Source organism: Onychomys torridus, chromosome 2 (assembly GCF_903995425.1).
Source record: "Onychomys torridus chromosome 2, mOncTor1.1, whole genome shotgun sequence".
Classification (NCBI taxonomy): domain Eukaryota; kingdom Metazoa; phylum Chordata; class Mammalia; order Rodentia; family Cricetidae; genus Onychomys; species Onychomys torridus.
Genome location: NC_050444.1, coordinates 424,253 through 447,215, shown reverse-complemented (window position 1 = coordinate 447,215; position 22,963 = coordinate 424,253). Strand labels below are relative to the sequence as shown.

At 36.0% G+C, this 22,963-nt stretch overlaps 1 protein-coding gene across 1 annotated transcript in view; it reads right to left on the bottom strand.

The window, feature by feature from the left end:
• The window catches only part of Sntg1 (syntrophin gamma 1), an 826,637-nt gene that overhangs the window by 435,345 nt on the left and 368,329 nt on the right, over positions 1-22,963 (bottom strand). The window contains exon 8 of the mRNA XM_036179958.1: positions 14,225-14,278. Coding sequence (XP_036035851.1) covers positions 14,225-14,251 — 27 coding nt within the window. The 5' untranslated portion in view covers positions 14,252-14,278. The remainder of the gene's footprint in view (positions 1-14,224; positions 14,279-22,963) is intronic.

Sequence of the window (22,963 nt, the reverse complement as noted above, 5' to 3'; positions counted from 1 at the left end):
AATTGAGAAAATGCTGTCATAAGATCTGGCTGTAAGGCATTTTCTTAATTACTGATTGATGGGTAAGAATTCAGTCCATTCTGGTTGCTTTTATTTCCAAGCTGGTGGTCCTGGTTTCTAAAACAAAGCAAGCTCAGCAAGCCATGGGGAGCAAGCCAGTAAACAGCAACCTATATGACCGCTGCATTACCTCCTACCTCATATTTCCTATCCTGTTTGATTTCCTGTCCTGACTTCCTTCAATGATGGATGACAATGTAGAAATGTAAGGAAATTAAATACTTCCTCCCCAACTTTCTTTTTGGTTATGGTGTTTTATTGAAACAAAAGAAACCCTGACTAAGGCAATTGACATGGCAAACAGTTTTGTCATTTTATGTTGACCGTGTTGAGGGAACCATATTCTTGAGAGTTCAAGGGTGCATTTTCTCTCTTTTCTTTCTTTCTTTCTTTCTTTCTTTCTTTCTTTCTTTCTTTCTTTCTTTCTTTTTCTTTCTTTCTTTCTTTCTCTCTCTCTTTCTTCCTTTCTTCCTTTTTTGATGTTGAGTGAAAGGTACATTTATTTTTGGGTATAAGAAGTAATTAAATTATAGTTAGAAACTACTTTAGTTTATAAAAATTGCTTTACTAGACACTTAGCACTTATAACGACTCCAGTAATGAGTAATGAATTAGTAATAAGGCATGGATTCCCTTCCATCAAGCTTGATTTGAATCCAATTATGTAGCTTATGATTATCTATAAGATAAGCAGTCTATTATTACACCATTGGGGATATCTTGCTAAGCTAATCAGTGTTGTGTTCACAGGTTTTAGAGCTGTGGACTTCTGGTTGCTTTGCTTCCTTGGCTCAATCATTATGCTAATCACTGTGAATTAAAATAGATCTATTGTAAGATCCAGCATTGAAACTCCTGGGTATATATGCCCCCCCAAAAAAATGATATTGTATCTCACACATAATTATATAGCCATGTCTATTGCTTGCTTATGCACAATGGAGAGAAAATGGTAATAACCTAAATGTCTTTCAGCTGATGAATGTGTAAAGAAGATATATTACATATGCAACATAGAATATTCAGTGTAAAAAAAATGAAATAATGTTATTGTTAAAAATGATGGAATTGAATGTATTACACTGAGTGAAGTAACCTACACCCCCAAAGAAAATTGGCTCATATTGTCTTCATTTTTGAATCACAGATCTAAGTCCTTGAGTATATGATCTGAAATAACCTAAGAAGTTAGGATAGTAAAAAGGGACCATGGTGATATGGTGTTTCAGAGATTAGGCTGGTAGCAGACAGATGGTATGAAGGGATAATGGGGAAAATGAGAAGAGGGACTTTTAACTGGGGAAGGGGGAGAAAGGTTTACACAGGGGAAAGGAAAAGACAATGAGACATGTAACACTAAAGATGTTTGGAAAAGCAATAGGGAAACATTTTATAGGCTTACTTAAAATACATATAAAGTGCATATGTATATGAGCTCTTAGGGGAGGGTTTGATGATTCACATACTATTTAACACTGAATGTTCCAATGAATTACATTCTGTACATTATCTAGATGTAGGTCTCTGAGTTAGTTCCTATATACTACAAGAGGAAGCTTGTCAGATAATAGCTGAATGAGGCACTGATCTAGAGGTATAGTGATTGTCATTAAGAATCAATTTACTGCTATGTTCCTTGGCAGAAAAATAGTATCTGGTTTTCCCCTAGGCCCATGACAGACAGATCCACTCTCAGGTTTTGGTCTACCAGTGTCAGGCATGGATTCCATTTTATGAAACATATTTTCTAATCTAATATGTCCTTTTTGGGGGGTAATTGAGATGATTTTCATTGACAGTTATCAATGAGAAGTGTGTCATTCTTGTTATTTGTTGTTATGGTATTGGTTTCTCTCTTTTTATTTACTGTTTTGAGATATTGTTTGTGTTTTCTTAGGCATAGTGAACATATTCATACTAAACTTTTCCTTCTGTTCTATAGAGGTGTATTCTATAGAGGTGGATCAGCAGATAAAAATAGCTTAAGTTGATTTATTAATGTAGATTGTTTTTCTTTTTTGTCCATTGTAATTGATTATTTTGGGGTGTATAGTAGTCTGAAATTACACCTTCAGTTTTTCAGAGTTTTTAAGAATATCTTCCTGAACCCTTCTGTTTTTAGTATCTCCATTAAGAAGTTAGTTATTATTTGAATGGGCTTGTTGTTCTATTTTGCTGGTTTTATTTCCCTTTTGGTTTTTAATATACTTTCTTTGTCCTTTACACTTAGTACTTTGCTTAATATGTTGAGGAAAATTTCTTTTCAAGTCCTGTTTATTTGATGCTCTGTATGCTTCCTATAAAGTGACAGTCACATCTTTCTTTAGGTTAGAGAGTCATTCTATAATTTAGTTTTTTCTGTGCCTTTTACCTGGGTTTCTTCTGCTCCCTACAAAAATTTCTGATCTGAACTGACAGGGGGATATCCAAATAAGTGATTATTATCAGAACCCAGAAAGAATCTCCAAATGGAACCAGCATGGAATAAGACCAGAATGCCCACTCCTTGAGGACTACCTTTATGGTACTAGAAGCACCACACAAGTTTCCATCAGAAGGCAATGAACAGTCCCAACATCAGTGATGTCTATGAATGATATCCTTAAGGAAATATTAGTAGAACACCTATCTTGGTGGTAACTAATAGCTCTCTAATTGGACTTAAGATATACCCAAAATAGGTAGAGTGTCCATGTCTGTGACTGGAAACTTAGCTGTCTACTCAGTGTTAGCAAAGGCATGATTATTTGGAGGAAAAGCAATTAATCGCTGGTTTAATAAACCAGCATAATCCCTAGCAACATTCTATAAACATTTGTCCTTATACATGTAGATGAGTATAGTTGTCACCATTCAACAGGTGATCCCTTTGCATCAGATGGAAACCAGTACAGAAAACCACAACCATCAAAGTGCAGAGTTTTAAAGGCCAATCCAAACTGATAAGTCTAAAAAACATTCTGACACCTAAGGTATGGGGAACACTGTGGAAGCATCAGTACTGTGTAAAAGCCAAAAGATCATGGACTTCACTGTGAGATTGTGGCTGTGTCTCCTAGCAACAGAAGAACTATACCCATAATGTCCCAGCACCACAGTTATCAAAACATTAACTGAACAAGGATAACACTGAACATGCCAAACTGCATGTAGAAAATCTCAGGAGGCCTCAACCCACACAAAAAACTAAAGTTGACTGAATAAAGCTGGGAACAGGAGAGGTGGCCTTCCCCAGAGAAGAGAAGACCAATTTATTTTCCAGTGTCAAACAGTCAGCCATGAAAACATAAATACAAATAACATTAAAGCAATTCTACAGTTATATTCAGGAATATATTATATATATAATTAGTGCAAAAAGAAGCCATGAATGCAAAAGAGAGTGGAGGTTCATATAGGAAGGGTTCAAGGGAGGAAAGAAAAGTGAGAAATATCATAATTAAAACATAATCTCAAAGAGAAGAAAAGAGAAATCAGCATTAGCTACATAAAGTGTTTTTTAAATGGAAACTTATCTGATCAGGTTTCTTCAGTTTTATTACAAGCAAGAGAACTCACACCCATTTGTTAACACTGTTTTTTTTTATTATTTTGTTTATTTTATGTGTATCAATGTTCTTCCTGCATGTATATCTGTGTATTACTTGAGTGCTTTTTACCTAGAGAAGTTAGAAGAAAGTATTAACACCCCAGAAGAGAGTTAAAGATAATTTTAAACTACAATATAGGTTCCAGAAACTGAACTACTATGCTTTTAACTATTGAGCCATCTCTCCAATCTCACTTGGTAACATTTCTGATCTCATGGATATCATCATTTCCTTTTTCCTTTATTCTTTATAAATAGTCAAGAGTAAATAGACGTTTTTAGTATATCTTAGACTCTGATACAATTTAAAACAACATAATAACTTAAAAAGAGACAAATGTGTTGTAAATCATTCCAAGTTACATGTCATAACATTATATTTAACCAAATAATTAAACAACATTTGTCATCTCATAGAAATACTTGATATCCTCAAAGATAAAGTAATTGCTATACTGATTTTTTTCACGGTTTCTGGACACTTAAAAACTATAAGACTTGAAATTTCAAACAATACCTTTGAGACATTTTCAGAGAATTGAAAATCTTCAGAATATCTGAGTATTTTGTTCCTGCAGATCCAGACAGGTGTAAAAGATACATTGCCCCATGTTGAGAAAGAATAGACTGTTCTATAACTCTGTTATACTTCTTACTGTTTGATTCTATTCATGCTTTTATAATTAATAAACTAACTCATTCAAAACTGTAGAACAGCTATGATGGACCAGTCTCTATATAGAGCATCACATATATACCATGATATAGCCTGTTAGGGACCAAGATGTCAGGAACCAAACATGAACCATGGAAAGTACTAGCTAAACCAAACAACTCATAAGTCCCTTCCCAGAGCAGTAACCAGAGGCCTCCAAAGATAAGAGAACATCCCACAGTCAGGTGCCATGACAACCGAAGGTAAAGAGCATTCCAGGGTCAGGTAGCCTAGCAACAGAATATACTGCCCCTGACCAGTGACCTTAGCCAACATCTGCAGTTGCACTATCTGCCTCACATGTCTTGCACCCCTTCCATGTTCTACATGCCCCTTTTCCCTTTCCCTCCTTCCTGCCCCTTCCCCCCTTATGCTATATAAGCCATGTGGAGAAAAATAAAGATTGGCGGCTTGATCAGAATTCTGTCTTGCTGTCCGTCTCTTTGTGTCGCCCTTCCCTTTCATTCTCTCCCACAGGTGGGTCTCCCCTCTTGACACCCCGCTGGCCAGGGCAATAGCCCACTCAGACAGACATAAGCAAACACAACACAACACACAGTAAAAGGAAAAGATCACAACTCCACAACTATAATGAAATAGCATGAGCATACATGACACAACAAGGAGGAAAATGTAAAAATATGACTGAATAAATAAGATGAGATAAGGTACAATTTAACAATTAAGTATAGAGATGATATCAGCAGATTCATACCTCTCCTTTTCCTCTTCCACATCCAGTTCCCTTCATCTCATCCCCATCTCTATAGCAGAAAGCCTCAGGCACTCTCCTTTTCCTCAATGATCTCATCTCAAATGAGTTACATAGATATTCTCCTGAAAACTTCCTTCCCCCATCTCATCCTACTATCCCACCCTCCAACAATGGCAGGCATTCACTTGGAACCCACATGAAGAACAGAGCATAGAAAAGGTAAGCCAACTGAACACATTCACCAATCCCTCTCCCTTCTAAATCAAATCCCCCATTCTTTTCCTTAGATCTGCAGTAGAGCACCTGTAGCAGCACCCACCATATTTCCTGTGGATCCTATAGATTGTCCACTTATAACCTTTCTCTCCCAACTTGATGTTTTATCCCAGCCTAAACTTCATCAGGCACTCCTTGCTAACCCACAGGCCATGAGTGACAGCATAACAGGTGTGCTGTCTGGAGATCTTCCTTTCTCCCTCTGTTCCTCTAAATAAAACCCCTCATTCTCATACTCAGTACAATAGCAAGCCTTCTTGGATAACCTCTTTTCACTCCCCTCATTCAAAAGAGACTAAATAACCATATCCTGGTTGATCACTCTGATTTCCTTCATGTGAACTCATTAATACTGCCTATCTTTTCCCCAATCCTAATTGTCAGCTCCCATTATCCAGAATAATATTTTACCTGGAATTATCAATCACCACAACTACCAGGCCCAAAGAAAATTTCCTAAGAGACAACACCCATGCATTATATTCTTTGAAAATCCAAAGAGGAAACAGAAACCAAGGAAAAAAATACCCACCCAACAATGACAAATCCAGAAATCAGTACCTAGACCTGCAATTAAGCCAATATGAGAAGTGAAGATGCTATCATAAAAACACAAACAGTAAGAGCCAGCTATCCTAACACAGCATACATATGGTGATATTTTATTTGTGATGAAATGTGATATTTTATTTGTATGTTAATAAATAAAGTTGCCTGGAGATCAGAGGTCAAATAGCCATTAGGCAAAAGTCAGGTGGTGGTAGCACATGCCCTTAATCCCAACACATGTCAAACAAAGTATGTGGTCAAGGACATACCCAAGGGCATTGTCATGAGCCTTCAATCCCAGTACCAAACATAGAGACCTGGAGGTCTGTATAGACAGTGACAAGGAAGTTATGTGGTTGGGCTTAGATCCAATGAGAAGGCAGAAGAGAAAGACAATAAAAACACAAGTCAAGCAGGAAAAAATATCTCTCTCTGGGGAAGTGACAGTGTTGAGGTGGTAAGATAAGGTAGTTGTGGCTCTCTGATCTCTTTGGCTATTACCTATGTATTTGGCTCTGTGTTTCTTATTTATTAAGGCTGTTTAGAATTTCATCTATACATGCCTTCAATATTTCAACATACCTGAAGTATGAGAAAAAGATCTTAAAGCTGTCTTTATGAAGAGATCCCTTAAAAGGAAATAAGTCCCTTAAAGAAATCTAGAAAATCACAAACAGTAATTGGAAATGAAGAAAACTACTTAAGATATAAAAAAGGAATTAGAATCAATAAAAAATTGAGGGAAATCTTGAAAGAAAAAATACTTCAAATAGGAACTACAGAGAGAAGCTTTGCCAACAGAATTCAAGAGAGAGAAGAGAGAATTTCAGGTATTGAAGATATGATAAAAAACAAAAAGGATACATGAGTCAAAGAAAATGTTAAATTAAAAATCTCCCAATACAAAGCATTCAGAAAATCTGGGACACTATGTAAATAAAAGAAAATCTATCAATAGTAGGAATAACAGAAGGAAAAGAAATAAAGGTCAAAGGCAGAGAAAATACTTTCAACAAAATCATAGGAGAAAAATTTTAAACTCTAAAGAAGGAGATGCCTATAAAAGTAAAAGAAGCTCACAGAACACCAAATAGATTGAAACATAAAAAAAGTTCCATCACCACATAATAATCAAAATATTAAATATATAGAACAAAGAAAGATATTAAAAGGTTCAAGAGAAAATGAGCAAGTAATATACAAATGCAGAAATATTTTAATTACATATAACTTGTGTATGGAGACCCTAAAATCCAAAAGAGCCTAGAAAGATGTCCTGCAGAACCTAAGAAGCCAATAATGACAGCCAAGACTACAATATCCATCAAAACTATCAGTCAGCAAGGAGGAGAAAAATGATATTTCACCGCAAAGCCAAATTTTAACAATATCTATCTACAAATCAAGCCCTACAATAAGTTCCAGAAGGAACCCAATAAGGTTAACTACACCCAGGAAAATGCATGAAATAGAAAATCACATACCACCAAAATCAAAACAAACAAGTACATACACACACATTTACATGCAACTTAAATACCATAACTAATGACAAAATAACAGGAATCAATAATCATTGGTTGTTGATACTTTTCAATATTGGTCTCAATTTTCCAAGAAAAAAAAGTAGCATAATAGATGTCAAAAAATACCTTCTGATGCATCCAAGAAAAATATCCTAACATCATGGATAGAAATCACCTGAGGATAAAGTATTGGGGAAAGATATTCTAAGCAAACATCTCTAAGACACAAGCTTCTGTAGCCATTTTAATATCTGAAAAACCATACTTATGAACAAAACTAATCAAAGGATATAGGGAAGGACACCACATACCCATCACTTATAAATGTCCACCAAGAAGACATTGCAATTTTTGAAATCTATTCCTCAAACACAAACGCACACACATTCACTAAAGAAATGATACTACAGTGTAAATCACATTTTGATCCTCATATATTGATAGTGATAGACTTCAATATGCCACTCTTACCAATGAAGAGAACGTCCAGACAAAATCTAAAGAGAGAAATGCTGGAGCTGACACATGTTATAAATCAAATGAACCTAGCAAGTATTTACAGAAAATTTCACCCATATACAAAAGAATACACTTCCTCAACCCCTCATAGAACTTTTTCCAAAATTTATCACATTCACAAAGCAAGTCTCAACAGATAAGGGAAAACTGAAATAACTCCCTGCATTCTATGAACAGTAGAATCAACAGAAAGCTTTCAAACTCATAGAAACTGAATAACACTCTACTGAATGAAAAGAGGTCAAGATAGAAATAAATAAGGAAATTGAAGATTATCTGGAAGTCAAGGAAAGTGAATATGCAACACACCCAAACAGATGGGACACAATGAAAGTGGTTCTAAGAGGAAAGTTTATGCATTAAGTGACTGCATAAAAAAAAAAAAAGAAAAAGAAATAAAAAGCTGGAGAGATGTGATGATAGCAACTTCACAGCACACTGAAAACTCAAGAACAAAAGGAAAAGTAATTACAGAAAAGTAAATGGCAAAATATATCAAACTCAGGCCTATACTCAGGCTCAAAAAAAAAGAACAATACAAAGAATCAATGAAACAAAAAGTCAGTTCTTTGAGAAAATAAACAAGATAGACAAAAAGCTTATGAAAATAAACTAAAATGCAGAGAAAGAATATCCAAAATAACAAAATCAGTAACAAAATGAGGGACAGAACAATTGATGCCAAGTGAATACATAGGATCACTAGGGCGTACTTTAAAAACTTGCATTCACCAAATTGGAAAATCTAAAAGATACGGATTTTTTTAAATAGCACTTACCAAAGTTAAATCAAGGTCATATAAGCAATTTAAAGGAACCAATTACCCCAATTTTAAAAGCACCCATTACATGTCTCCAAACCATAAAAGCCTAAGGTAAGTTGGTTTGAGTATAAAATTCTACCAGACTTTCAAAGAGAGTTAACATTAATACTCCTAAATTTATTCCACAACATAGAAACAGGAGCGAAATTTACACAATTCAATTTAATTCAATTTATGAAGCCACAGCTACCCTGATCACACACCATAGAAAAGCCCCCAAAAGAAAGGGTATTACAGGTAGTTTCCCTTGTGAAAATATAGCAAAAATACTCAATAAAATAATTGCAAACCAAATCTCAGAACACATCAAATAGAACATTGTAACTGAAAGGTTTTGTGTGTGTGTGTGTGTGTCCCTGCCTGCCAGCAGTTTGGACAAATCTCTCCCACTTGTGTCCCCTAAGTAAACACACAGAGACTTATATTACTTATAAATTGTATGGCCATGGCAAGTTTCTTGCTATCTAGTTCTTTTATCTTAAATTAACTAATTTCTATTAACTATAAGTTGCCACATGGCTTGTGGCTTACCAGTACTTTACATCTTACTTCTCATGGCCACAGTGGATGGTAGCATCTCCTGACTCAGTCTTCCACTTCCCAGAATTCTCCTCCCTGCTTGTCCTGCCTATACTATACTTCCTGCCCAGCTGCTGACCAATCAATGTTTTATTTATCAAACAATAAGAGCAACAAATTCACAGCATACAAAAAGACATCCCCAGCAGAACATCTACCATGATCAAGTAGACTTCATCCCCAAACTTCAGGGATAGATCAATATACAAAAATCATTCAGTGTATTATATATATATATATATATATATATATATATATATATATATATATATTAAAATTATATAAATAAACTAAAAGGAAAAAACATATGATTGTCTCATAAATGATAAAAAGACCTCTGTAAAAATTCAATACCTCATCATGATAAAAGTTCTGGAGAGATTAACAATATGTGGGATATACATAAACATAATAGAGACAGGTTACAAGCCCATAGTCAACACAAAATTAAATGGAGACAAACTGAAAGCAACTCCACTAAAATCAGGAATAAGGCTCGGTTTCTATTCTCTCTACAATTATTCAATGTAGTATTTAAATTCTTAGCTAGAACAATAAGAAAACTGAAAAAGACTATGGGAATCCAATTGGTAAAGGAAGACATCAATTTATCTTTGTACATGATATGATTGTACACATAAGTGATCCTAAAAATTTCACCGGGGAACCACTACAGCATTTAAACACTTTCAACTAACAAAAAAAAAAAAAAAAAAACAGTTACCCCTACCCCCATTTATATACACATGACAAACAGTCCAAGAAAGAAATCAGAGAAATAACACTTTCACAATATCCTCAAATAATATGTAATATTTTGAGGTAACCTTGACCAATCAAGTGAGGACACCATAGCACTAGTACAAATACAGACATGGTATCCAATGAAATTTAGTTGAAGACACAGACATAAGTCTAGATACCTATGAACATCTGATTTTTTTTTTTATAAAGAAACCAGAAATACACTCTGGGAAAAAAAGATAGCATTTCCAACAAATGGTGCTGCTCAAACTGCATGTCTTCATGTGGAAGAAAGCAAATAGAGCCACACTTGTTACCCTGTACAAACTTCAACTCCAAATGGGCCTCAACATAGAAACAGATACATTGAACATGATAGAAGAGGATGTTAGGAATAGCTTTGTATGTATTGACACAGGGGAAAACTTTTTGAACAGCTCAGGCACCAAGATGAACAATTAATAAATGGGACCTCATGAAACTGAAAAGCTTGTGTAAAGCAAAGGACACTATACTTAGGACAAATCAGTAGCTTACAGAATTGGAGAATATTGTTACCAGTACTACCTCTGATAGAGGTCTATTATCTAAAATATATAAAGAATTCATGAAGCTAGATATTAAAACAGCAAATAACACAATGGTGTACAGATATATATATATTAAATGGTGTACAGATCTAAACACAGAAATCTCAAAACACGAAATTCAAATGGCTGTTAAACACTTAAAGAAATGTTCATTACCTTACTCATCATGGGAATGTAAATTAAAACTACATTGAGAGTCTATCTTGTACCTGTCAATATGTCAAGATGTGGAACAAGGAGCACAGTTATCCATTGCTGGTCAGAGTGCAAATTTATACAGCCGGTATGGAAATCAATATGGTTGTTCTTCAGAAATGTTTTAATCAATCTCCCTTAAGATCCATTTGTACCACTCTTAGCTGTTCACCCAAAGGATGCTTCATCCTACTTCAGAGATACTTGATAAACCATGTTCATTTCTGATTTATTAATAATAGCCAGAAACTGTTAAAAATATAGATGTTCCTCGAGAGATGAATGGATAATGAAAATATGGCCCATTTATGAAAAGCATTATTACTTAGCTTCTTAAAATAGAGTCAGAGGAACACCCTGAAATTTTTCAGGTAAATAGATGGAACTAGTACAAAAAAAAATATCCTGAGTGAGGTAAGCTGGAGCTATAAACATAAATTACACACACACACACACACACACACACACACATATTAAATAAGCAACCTATAATATATAGACCCAGAAAGGTTTTGTATAGAGAAAGAGATTATGGAGGGATTCATAATCTCTCTATGAGAGGAAAAATAAATAGTTTTTATGGATAGATGTGAGGATAGGTCAGAGACAAGAAGAAAATGATAAGATGAAGAATGTGAGGAAGATGGGATTGAATAAAAAAATGCAGAAAAGGAGGTTGGAATTGAGGGGTATTTGAGAGATGGTATGAAAATGTAGTGGAGTGGAAAGTTTCTAAAATATTTCAAAGCTAGTCTAATGATGTCTCCTAATAATGAGTGAGACGGAGTCACAATGGCCATCTAATTACTACATTGCATTCAATGGAGCTTTTGGCTAAGGGTGTCTCATGGAAAACCTCAGACAACAATCATTGTTGCCAAGAAAATGGGTGGGTTCTGCTGAGGACAACAGACACACAAAAATCATTGTATTGAAGAAATTGATCATCTTTATTATAGGAAGGTACTCTGCAGGCTACCAAAGGAGAAACATAAACACCAACAGGTTGTGTTTTGCCTGCAAATTATGCTATGACAATGGTGGCACAGAAGTTAGTTAAAGGAGTAGCCAACTAATGTGTGATTTGACATAAGGACCACACCACAGGATGGAACACATACAAACAGTGTTTGAGAAACCAGGATCCAGGGACTAGAGAGCTCAGTGACCTGGTATAGAGCAGAACACTATGTGATTTAAAAAAGAAATCATTAACATGATGCCTAATAATATTCTGCTATAATCACAGATTAGTGCCTTATTCAGACATCATCAGAGAAGCTTCCTCTTTAGCAGACAGGAACAGAAGCAAAGACACACAAGTTGGACACTAGAGAGACAGAGACAGAAATGTCCTTGGAACACACAGTCCTAAATGTGTCTCCTTTGAATCCCTCCCCTCTAAGTTTAAGGAACCTTATGGAAGTAATCAGATAGACTGAAAGACTCAGAGTGGGGGGAGGGCAACAATAAGAAAACAGGCCTTATAAATCAACTGAGCAAGTGTAAGTTGAACTCACAGGGACTAAAGCAGCAATCACAGGTCCTACATGGGTCTGCACCCAGTCCTCTTCATATGTATTTTAGCTTTGTTTTTTTATAGGAGTTCTGAGTATGTGAGCAAGTAGGTCTCTGATTCTTGTGTTTTTGGGATTATTTTCATTCTATTGGGTTGCCTGGTCAGGCCTAAGTCTAATGGTTTTTGTTTTATCTCATATTTTATTTTGTCACATTTGGTTGTTATCTCTTAGAAACCTATTCATTTCTAATGATAGACAAAAAGGGATTGGATTGCAGAAGAGGGGATATGGGGAAGTACTGGGAGAAATCAAGGAAGGGTAACCTGTAATCAGGAGATATGATAAGAAGAGAAACTATTTTCAATTTAAAAACTAAAATAAGAAAATCATAGAATGTGATATATGTGTAAATATATATATGTATGTATGTGTATATATATATCAATACTACTTCAATAAGTAAAATTTGTGACTTGGGCTTATTGAGTTTTAAACTTCAATAAATCCTACACCTTGACCTTAGAGTTTTCTTTGACTCAAATTAAACTTGTTTGTAAAGCATTTTAGGCAAATGTCTATATTTAATTGGAAATGTCAGATGGCAAATATATTTATAAACTATCATCCTATTTTTATTTTTGAAAATAAAACAAAACACAAAGATTTCATAGTAAAAACAATTTATCATTTTCAGAAAAACCTCATATATATTTTACTTTTAGCTACCTGTCAGAACTTTATTGACCAGGCACATTTACAATTCCTTTGCAGGACAATAAAGAATTGCTTTCCACAAACTCATGCAAGAGATTAAAATGCATGCCATTTCAAATCTAAAGTAAATTAGAAGTAAATAATTTTACTTTCTGTTTGTTTTTAATACTAACATGGACACTGAGTTGTAAATGTTCTTGTTTTCAGTCTGGGCTCTCTTTGTAGAATGAAATACTTAAAATTTTAGATAATTTTAGATAATAATATATTGCAAAATATTTTAGCTATGATTATTTGTATTTTCCCTGAATTTTTTTATAAAATAATAGTGCTATTCTGAATCATAGAAAGAAAAAAATGAGACAGTCTGTTTTTACTAAGATACAGCATTATATTCCTCAAGGCCCAAGTCCATGCATTATAGAAGTACACACTTGATGGAACTCTCATCGTTTAAACTCATACCAAAGTCTAAGGGCAGTGCTTCACAGAATTCTAATTGCTTGAAAAACTCACATAGGATTAAGACCACAAAATCTCAAGGTATTAGTAATGATAGAAGCACACTACTTTTAACTGAGAACTGGTTATGTGCCATAGAACCTTTCAATATATTCCTTCTGTGCCATCATGTAATGCACGGCTTATATAAGATTAAAGGCCTCTCAAGTGATCTTGGTTCTCTTCATTATCTCTTCTTTATTCTCTCTCTCTCTCTCTCTCTCTCTCTCTCTCTCTCTCTCTCTCTCTCCCCCCCTCCCTCCCTCCCTGTCTCTCTCTCTCTTTCTTTCTTTCTTTCCTTCTGTTTTTTTTTTTTCTTTCTGAGACATTTTTTTTTCTTCATGGCCTTGCCTCTCCTGAAACTTGAGATGCAGACCAGCCTGACCTGGAACTCACAGAGATCTGCTTGCCTCTGCCTCCCAATTGCTGAGATTAAAGGTTAAAAAAAAAGGGGGGCAAGTGTCACCACCTCCCATCTGTGACCTTGGTTTTCTACCTTTAAGGAGTAAAATGTACTTTGTTGGTAATGAGCAGTGTTTCATGTTCATAAAGTCTGGCCAGTTGTTTCCTGGTTACAATCCGTAACAAGCAGAAAATCTTTGGCCTACCTCCTCACACGTAGTTCTGAAATCCATGTGCTGTGGTACTGTAAAGTATGTGGTCTGTAAAGAGAGAAAGAGTGAGTTATACATAGGCAGCATGGAGGTCAATACAGAAAATAGCACAATAAACCAAAGGACTGTTGTGAGAAAATAGCATAGACATCCAGGTATAAGCAACAAAACAACAGGAAAAAGAAGACATTAAAAATGTTCACCTCAACTTTTGCTGAAGGATGAACAACTCCCAATGATGTAGTATAATGGAGAACATACTAATCCTAATTAGCCAAGTGATTACCTTCTTTACTCAGTTGTACCATTTGTTTGAAATCTCTGGTTTTGAAATGGAGAACTTCAAAAATGTAATTAAATATTGCCTTTCATCTCCTTATCTCTTGAATGAAAAGCTAATTAATCTTACTCTTTGTAATTGAAATGCTATATGCATGAATAATTCTCTCAGAAACTTCAATTTTTATTCAGAAACATTTTGAGGCAATAAAGAAAGTTATTCACCATTTGCATGATGATAAGATAATTGAAAATAAAAATTTCCAACAAATATTTTCACATGGAGATGACTGTATAGCTGTGATGAAGATAGATTTAAGTGTATATAATGATTTTAAATGTTTAGCATTCTGTTTACAATATATGTTGACCATAAGAAAGGTAAGCATTGAAAAACAACAACAAAAGAAAAGATCTCTGTACTATAAAACAAGACATTGTCCAGCTTAGCATAATAATTACACAGAGAACACTTCAGGGAAAATGTATAATTTTCAAGTAGAAAGCTCTCTGCTACTCAAAATGTACTGTCTTTGAAATAGTAAAGCTCTTCTTCCTGTGTCACAGTATGTTGTATGACATCAAGGAACACTTCATCAAGTCAGTGCAGAAAAACTGTTTGGGAAGAGCCTTCACTGTAACTGATTGCTTGGCTCCTACATAATTGAAACTGGCATTTTTTTTTTTTTTTTTTTTTTTACTATTTCCAGTTTTTTAAAAAAACTAAATATTTTATATATTTTATGTAACATGTAAGCAATACAGAATATGTTTTCTGGATTGTCAACCTAATTTTATTTTTACTGAAATACATAAGATGACTTGTTGCCATACACTTACACAACAACAAATCACTAATCAGTAAAAGGCAGCCTTATGATAAAAAGGCTTTCCTTTCTGCAAAAGTAAGAAAACTGGTATTACTTATAAAAAAACAGGAGAAGCACACAGACCTGAGTTTAATAGTCCAATACATTATACACATGTGAAAAAGAAAGAAGAAAGAGAAAGAGGAAGAGGAGGAGAAGAAGAAGAAGAAGGAGGAGGAGGAGGAGGAGGAGGAGGAGGAGAAGAAGGAGAAGAAGAAGAAGAAGAAGAAGAAGAAGAAGAAGAAGAAGAAGAAGAAGAAGAAGAAGAAGAAGAAGAAGAAGAAGAAGAAGACAGCATTTCTATCCAGTATTGGGAAAGTGGAGACAGGCAAAATAGATGCCTAGCATGCACAAGCAAGCCAGTCCAGCCAAATCAGTGAGCTCTAAGTTCAGATTGGGACAATGTCTTAAAAAATAAGATAGAGAGTAATTGAGAAAAGAACCTGGCATTGACCTCTAGCCTACAGACACACATATAGAGAAGTTCAAATGAACAAAAACATACATGAACACCCATAATAAATAAATAAAAATAAGAGATGTTAAAATTAATGCTTTACTACTAATAATTGATGATAGATGTAGACATGAAGATATTAAGCAATAATCTACATCAAACCTCATATTTAGATTCATATACTGAATATAACTTAAGCATATGCAATTTAAGATGTATTATTTCATAACAATGTCACACATTTAAACAGTATCTCTATTTACCTTTACTATTTTATCACATCTTGCTTTTTATATTATTTTAAACAATCTTTAAGTTTAAAAAGTTTAAATATAGTTTGATCATATTCTTCCCCTCTCACAAATCTAAATCCTTTTTACTCCCTACCCATCCAACTTCAAGATCATTCTCAAAAAAAAAGCCAAATATAAAAACAAAACCCCCAAACCAAGAAAAAAAACACTAAAAATGAGAAACAAACGAACAACAAGACACCAAACATTGTGTGACCAAATAAGAGCACACACTGGAGCGCGCACAGACACACACACACACACACACACACACACACACAAACCAAGAGATGTTTGGCATATGTTAATCCTGATGATGAGGCCTGTCTTAGTGTGTTTGATATCCCTGTGTAATTATATTGATGAAAATTGGTTTTCTCTCTCCCAGCAGGTATAAATGATAATTAATTAAACTTTTCCTTGTGGGTAATATTTCATTGATTCTTTCAATATTACATGTTTACATATAATATTTATATTATGTATATATATATATATATATCAAAAACAGTAAGTATATATCAAAAACAGTAAGTTTTGAGTTGCATAAAACAATAGAAGGAAAGATCACAAGAGAAGGCATAAGAATCAGAGACACACTCATTTTCACACCCAGGAATCTCATAAAAACACTAAAAGGGAAGCCCTAATATATACTTAAAAGACCTAGTGCAGACCCATGCAGGCTCTGTGCCTGCTATGTCAGTCTTGCTAAGTTTTGCATGTTGTGATTTACAGCAGTGGTCCTTAACCTGTGGGCCAAGGCCCCTTTGGGGATTGAATGACCCTTTCACAGGGAACACCTAAGACCAATGGAAACACAGATGTTTACATTACAATTCACAAGAGCAGAAAAATTACAGTTATGAAGTAGCAACAAAAGTAATTTTATGGTTAGGGATCACTACAACCTGCGGAATGTATTAAAGTGTTGAAGCATTAGGAAGATTGAGAAATAGTAATCTAGAGAGTCTTATTTTCTTGATATCCTTCTTCAATTCTGGCTCACAAAATCTTTTCACAACCTCTTCTGTAGAGTTCTCTGAGCTCTGAGAGTAGGGATTTGTTGGAGACAACAGATTTTGGGCTGATTGTTCCACTATCTCTCACTCTCTGCATCATGTCCGGATATGGGCCTCTATATTTCTACCCATCTGCTGCAAAAGGTTGCATTTTTTAAATTATTATTATGTGTTTTAATTTTATACATCAGCCATGGGTTCCCCTGTCCTCCCCCACTCCTGCACCCACCCCCACCTTCCCCCAGCCCCTCCCCTTCATTCCCATGTCCTCCAGGACCAAGACACCCCTGGAGATTCATTTAAACCTGGTGGATTCAGTACAGGCAGATACTGTCCCCTCCTTCCAGGCTGAACATGTGTCCCTGTGTAAGCCCAAGGTTCCAAACAGCCAGCTCATGCACTAAGGACAGGTCCTGGTCCCACAGCCTGGGTGCCTCCCAAACAGATCAAGCTATTCAATTGTCTCACTTTATCCAGAGGGCCTGATCTAGCTGGGGGCTCTACAGCCTTTGGTTCATAATTCATGTGCTTCCATTCCATTGGCTATTTGTCCCTATGCTTTTTGCAATCTTGGATTCAACAATTCACGCTCTTACAGTCCCTCCTCTTTCTCGACAGTTGGACACCAGGAGATCCACCTGGGGCCTGGCCGAGGATCCACTTCCATCAGTTATTGGATGAGAGTTCCAAGATGACTGTTAGGGTGTTTAGTCATCTGATCATCAGATCAGGCTTTCTCTTGACCATTGCCAGCAGTATCTACAGAGGATACATCATTGTGGATTTCTGGGGACCTCTTGAGTACTCTGCCTATTCCTGTTCTCATGTGGTCTTCATTTATCATGGTCTGTTATCCCTCGTTCTCCCTTTTTGTTCTTGATCCAGCATCCTGTACAATAAAACAGTCTCTGGAGGCATCACAATCCCTGACCTCAAGCTCTACTATAGAGAAACAATCAATCAATGGGACCTGTTGAAACTGAGAAGCTTTTGTAGAGCAAAGGACATGATCAACAAGACAAAGCGACAGCCTACAGAATGGGAAAAGGTCCTCACCAACCCCACATCTGACAGAGGGCTGATATCCAGAATATATAAAGAACTCAAGAAATTAGACATCAAAATGCCCTACAGTCCAATTAAGAAATGGGCTATAGAACTAAACAGAGAATTCTCCACAGAGGAAGTTCAAATGGCTGAAAGACATTTAATGATTTGCTCAACATCCCTAAAAGGTTGCATCTTTAATCATAGGAGAACAAAGCACTAATCTGTGAGTATAGGTAGGAATCATTTAATCAGTATCTTTTTTCATTTTTCATACAAATATTACTTGGTAGTGTCCTAAATCCCTGAGCTATCTAGTCTCTGGTCCTTAATCATCCAATGTTAAGTATGGTTTGATTTCATGGATTGGGCCTTAAGTATAATCAGTTATTACAGGTTATTCCCACAAGCCCTGCACCACTGTAGCCCTAGTATATCTTGGAGTAAGGACACCATTGTAGATAAAGATTTTGAGACTGGCTAGGTGTTTGCATTTCTTTTTTGATAGTGTGCATTTTACCTTCCTATACTTAAGATGCTGAAACATAGAGGTTAAGATGTATATGGGCACCAACTTGCTATCAGCTGAGGAATTGGTGTGGGGAGGTTAGCTGTGGCCTGTTCTGTTTCTCTGATCTATCAACATTCACCTCAACACCTGGCTCTGGGTTTGTTTTTATTAATAAGACCCTTTAAGATTTGTGCTATATCTGGCACCCAAATTTTGTGGTACAAATTCACTAAAAAGCCACTTACCTGTGGCCTTGTGGGCCCCAGTTTAGACCCAAGCTACCATCAGTTGTGGTAGAACATGCTGGTAGGATTTACTGAAGGAGGCAGAGGCAGGAGGATCCCGAGTTTTAATCTGGCCTAGAAAGCTTGCTAAGGAGAAGCTTCAGCCTGGGCCAAGCCAAAAATAGTGCCTGTGGTGGAACCATGGAGGCAGCATCAGCTGCTCCGAGTTGCTGGTTCCTTATGTTGGTGACAGCAGTGATGCTGCTACCTGTGATGAAGGGTTTATTGCTGCTTATTCAGAGAATAATTGTCAGGACAATTGTGTTACAAGGAAGCAAAGGTCAGTTTGGAAAAGTTTGGCAAGACAAATGGTGGGAAGAAATTGCTGGGAAGATACTGTCTTCTAGAGGAGAATGTTCATGGCTCTGAGAGACAGACAGTTATCAGACCATGATTGCTCCAAACCACAGAGGTGGCACACAAAAAAATTCTGTAGGGAACCATGACCATGCCTAACAACAACTTTCAAATCTTCAAAAGGATGATGGGACCCAACAAGGATGATTCCACATGGATTATGGTAAAACCATTAAGCTGAATAACACCATGAAAAGATCACCTGTCGACTACACACTGCTCAGGACAATTTCAAGATGACTAGCTGAGATGATCCAGAGCCATAGACAACTCAAGCAAGGACTTGAGACAAGCCCTACATTTTATCATTATGCAGAGACTGGACAAAAAAAAGATACAGCTACCTCTCCGAAGACTTGACAATTAACACAAAAATTTTCTTTTCAGGATTACCTAAAGATGTCTTTGCCCCAAAAAGCAGAATGTCTTTTTTTTTCAAATTAGAAACCTATTTTGTTTTTGATATTTTAGTGTTTTTTCCAGCTTTTTGTTGTTTTATTGTACATGATTCTTTTGGCTATCCTAGGTTTTGTGTTTTGCCATATGAAGTTGAGTATTATTCTTTCCAGGTCTGTGAAGAATTGTGTTGGTATTTTGATGGGGATTGCATTGAATCTATTGATTGCTTTTGGTAAGATTTTTTACTATGTTAATCCTGCCTAAACATGAGCATGGGACATCTTTCCATTTTCTGACATCTTATTCAATTTCTTTTTTCAGGGACTTAAACTTCTTGTCATATAGATCCTTCACTTGCTTAGTTAGAGTAACCCCGATGTATTTTATATCATTTGTGGCTATTGTAAAGGGTGATGTATCTCTGATTTCCTTCTCAGCCTGTTTGTCGATAGGAGGGACAATGATTTATTTAATTGATCTTGTATCCTGCTATGTTGCTGAAGGTGTTTATAAGCTGTATCATTGTTTGGTAGAATTTTTGGGGTCACTCATGTATACTATCATGTCATGTGCAAATAGGGAAAGCTTGACTTCTTCCTTTCCAATTTGTATCCTGTTAATCTCCTTTTGTTGTCTTATTGCTCTGGCTAGAACTTCAAGTAATATATTGATTAAGTATGGGGATAGCAGACAGCCTTGCCTTGTTCCTGATTTTAATTGGAATCACTTTGAGTTTCACTCCATTTAATTTGATGTTGGCTGTTGGCTTGTTGTAAATGGCCTTTATTATGTTTAGGTATGTTCCCTGTATTCCTGATAGCTCCAAGACTTTATCATGAAGGGATGTTGGATTTTGTCAAATGTCTTTTCTGCATCTAGTGAGATGATCATGCCCTTTTTTTCTCTGAGTTTGTTTTTATGGTGTATTACATTGACAGACTTTCATATGTTGAACCACCCTTGCATCCCTGGGATGAAGCCTACTTTATCATGGTGCATAATTGTTCTGATGTGTCCTTAGAGTCTGTTTGCCAGTATTTTATTGAGTATTTTTGCATTAATGTTCATGAGGGAGATTGATCTGTAGTTCTCTTTCTTTGTTGTATCTTTGTTTGGTTTAGGAATCAGGGTAATTATAGCCTCATAGAAGGAGTTTGGCAATATTCCTTCTTTTTCTATTGTGTGGAACAATTTAAAGCATTGATATTAACTCTTCTTTGAAGGTCTGGTAGAATTCTGTGCAGAAGCCATCTGGTCTTGGGCTTTTATTTTTATTTTTTTTGGTTGGGAGAACTTTAATGACTGATTCTATTTCCTTAGGGGTTATTGGACTATTTAAATAGTTTATCTGGTCTTGATTTAACTTAAGTATGTGGTAGGTACCTATCTAGAAAATTATCCATTTCTTTCAGATTTTCCAGTTTTGTGGAGTAGAGGTTTTTGAAGTATAACCTGATGATTCTCTGGATTTCCTCATTTTCTGTTGTTATGTCCCCCTTTTCATTTCTGATTTTGTTAATTTGGATGCTCTCTCTGTCTTTTGGTTAGTTTGCATTAGTGCTTGTCTATCTTGTTGATTTTCTGAAAGAACCAACTCTTTGTTTCATTAATTTTTGTATTGTTGTCTTTATATCTATTTTATTGATTTCAGCTCTCAATTTGGTAATTTCCTGGTGTCTATTCTTCCTGGGTGACTTTGCTTCTTGTTGTTCTAGAGCTTTCAGGTGTGCTGTTAAGTCACTAGTGTGAGATTTCTCCAACTTCTTATGTGGGCATTTAGTGCTATGAATTTCCCTCTTAGCACTGCTTTCAAGTGTCCCATCAGTTTAGATAGGTGGTGCATTCATTTTTGTTGATCTCTAGAAAGTCTTTAATTTCTTTCTTTAATTTCTTTCTTTAATTTCTTCCTTAACCCACTGGTGAGTCAGTTGAGCATTATTCAGTTTCCATGAGATTGTAAGTTTTCTGTAGTTTTTGTTGTTGTTGAAATCTAACTTTAAGCCATGGTGGTCTGATAGAATGCAGGAGGTTATGCCAATTGTTTTGAGTCTATTGAGATTTGCTTTTTGGCCAAGTATGTGGTCAATTTTAGAGAAGGTTCCATGGGTTGCTGAGAAGAAGGTATATTCTTTTTTGTTCAGGTGGAATGTTCTGTAGATATTGATTAAGTCCATTTGAGCCATAACATCAGTTAAGTCCTTTATTTCTCTGTTAAGTTTTGATTTGGCAGATCTGTCCAGCGGTGAAAGTGTGGTGTTGAAGTCTCCCACTATTAATGTGTGCAGTTTTATATGTGATTTAAGCTTTAGTAATGTTTCTTTTACATATGTGGGTTCCCTTGTGTTTGGGGCATAAATGTTCAGAATTGAGACTTCATCTTGGTGGATCTTTCCTGTGATGAGTATATAATGCCCTTCTTAATCTTATTTGATTGATTTTAGTTTGATGCTGTGGATATCGCTCTGTGTAAATAAAGTTCTGATTGGCCAGTGGCCAGGCAGGAAGTATAGGCGGGACAAGAGAGAAGAGAATTCTGGGAAGTAGAAGGCTGGGGAGAGACACCGCCAGCTGCCGCCATGAAAAGCAACATGTAAAGACACTGGTAAGCCACAAGCCATGTGGCAAAGTATAGATAAGCAGAAATGGATTAATTTAAGATAAAAAAGTAGATAACAAGAAGCCTGCCACAGCCATACAGTTAGTAAACAATGTAAGTTTTTGTGTGCTTTCTTGGTTGGGTCTGAGCAACTGTGGGACTGGCGGGTAAGAGAGATTTGTCCTGACTGGGCCAGGCAGGAAAACTCTAAAAACAAATGGCGCCCAACGTGGGGCAAGAATTTCCACCTAAAACCTGAGAAAAAAGATTCTAAAACAGAGCTAAAAACAGCTTCCTAGTTGTCTCTCTCAAGTTAGCGGCAGCCTGCATGTTTGAGCTACTATGGCGGGTTCCTGGCTTGTGAGTCTGACCTGCCGTGTGGCGGGAATGAGGAGTCTACAAGCAGCACTTTACTCTGTTGTATGGTGGATTTAGCCTTTGCTAGTTTTAAAAAAAAAGTTTTCTGGGCTATGCACTGCTTTGATAGAACTGCTTCTGATAGTTGATGGTACACATGGCTCCAGACCCAGAGCTGACAGTAAACTGTACCACCGCCATGTTGGGAAGCTGAGGTGGGCGGAGCCAGCAGCCACAGCGGTGTTTCAATCTTACAAAGATG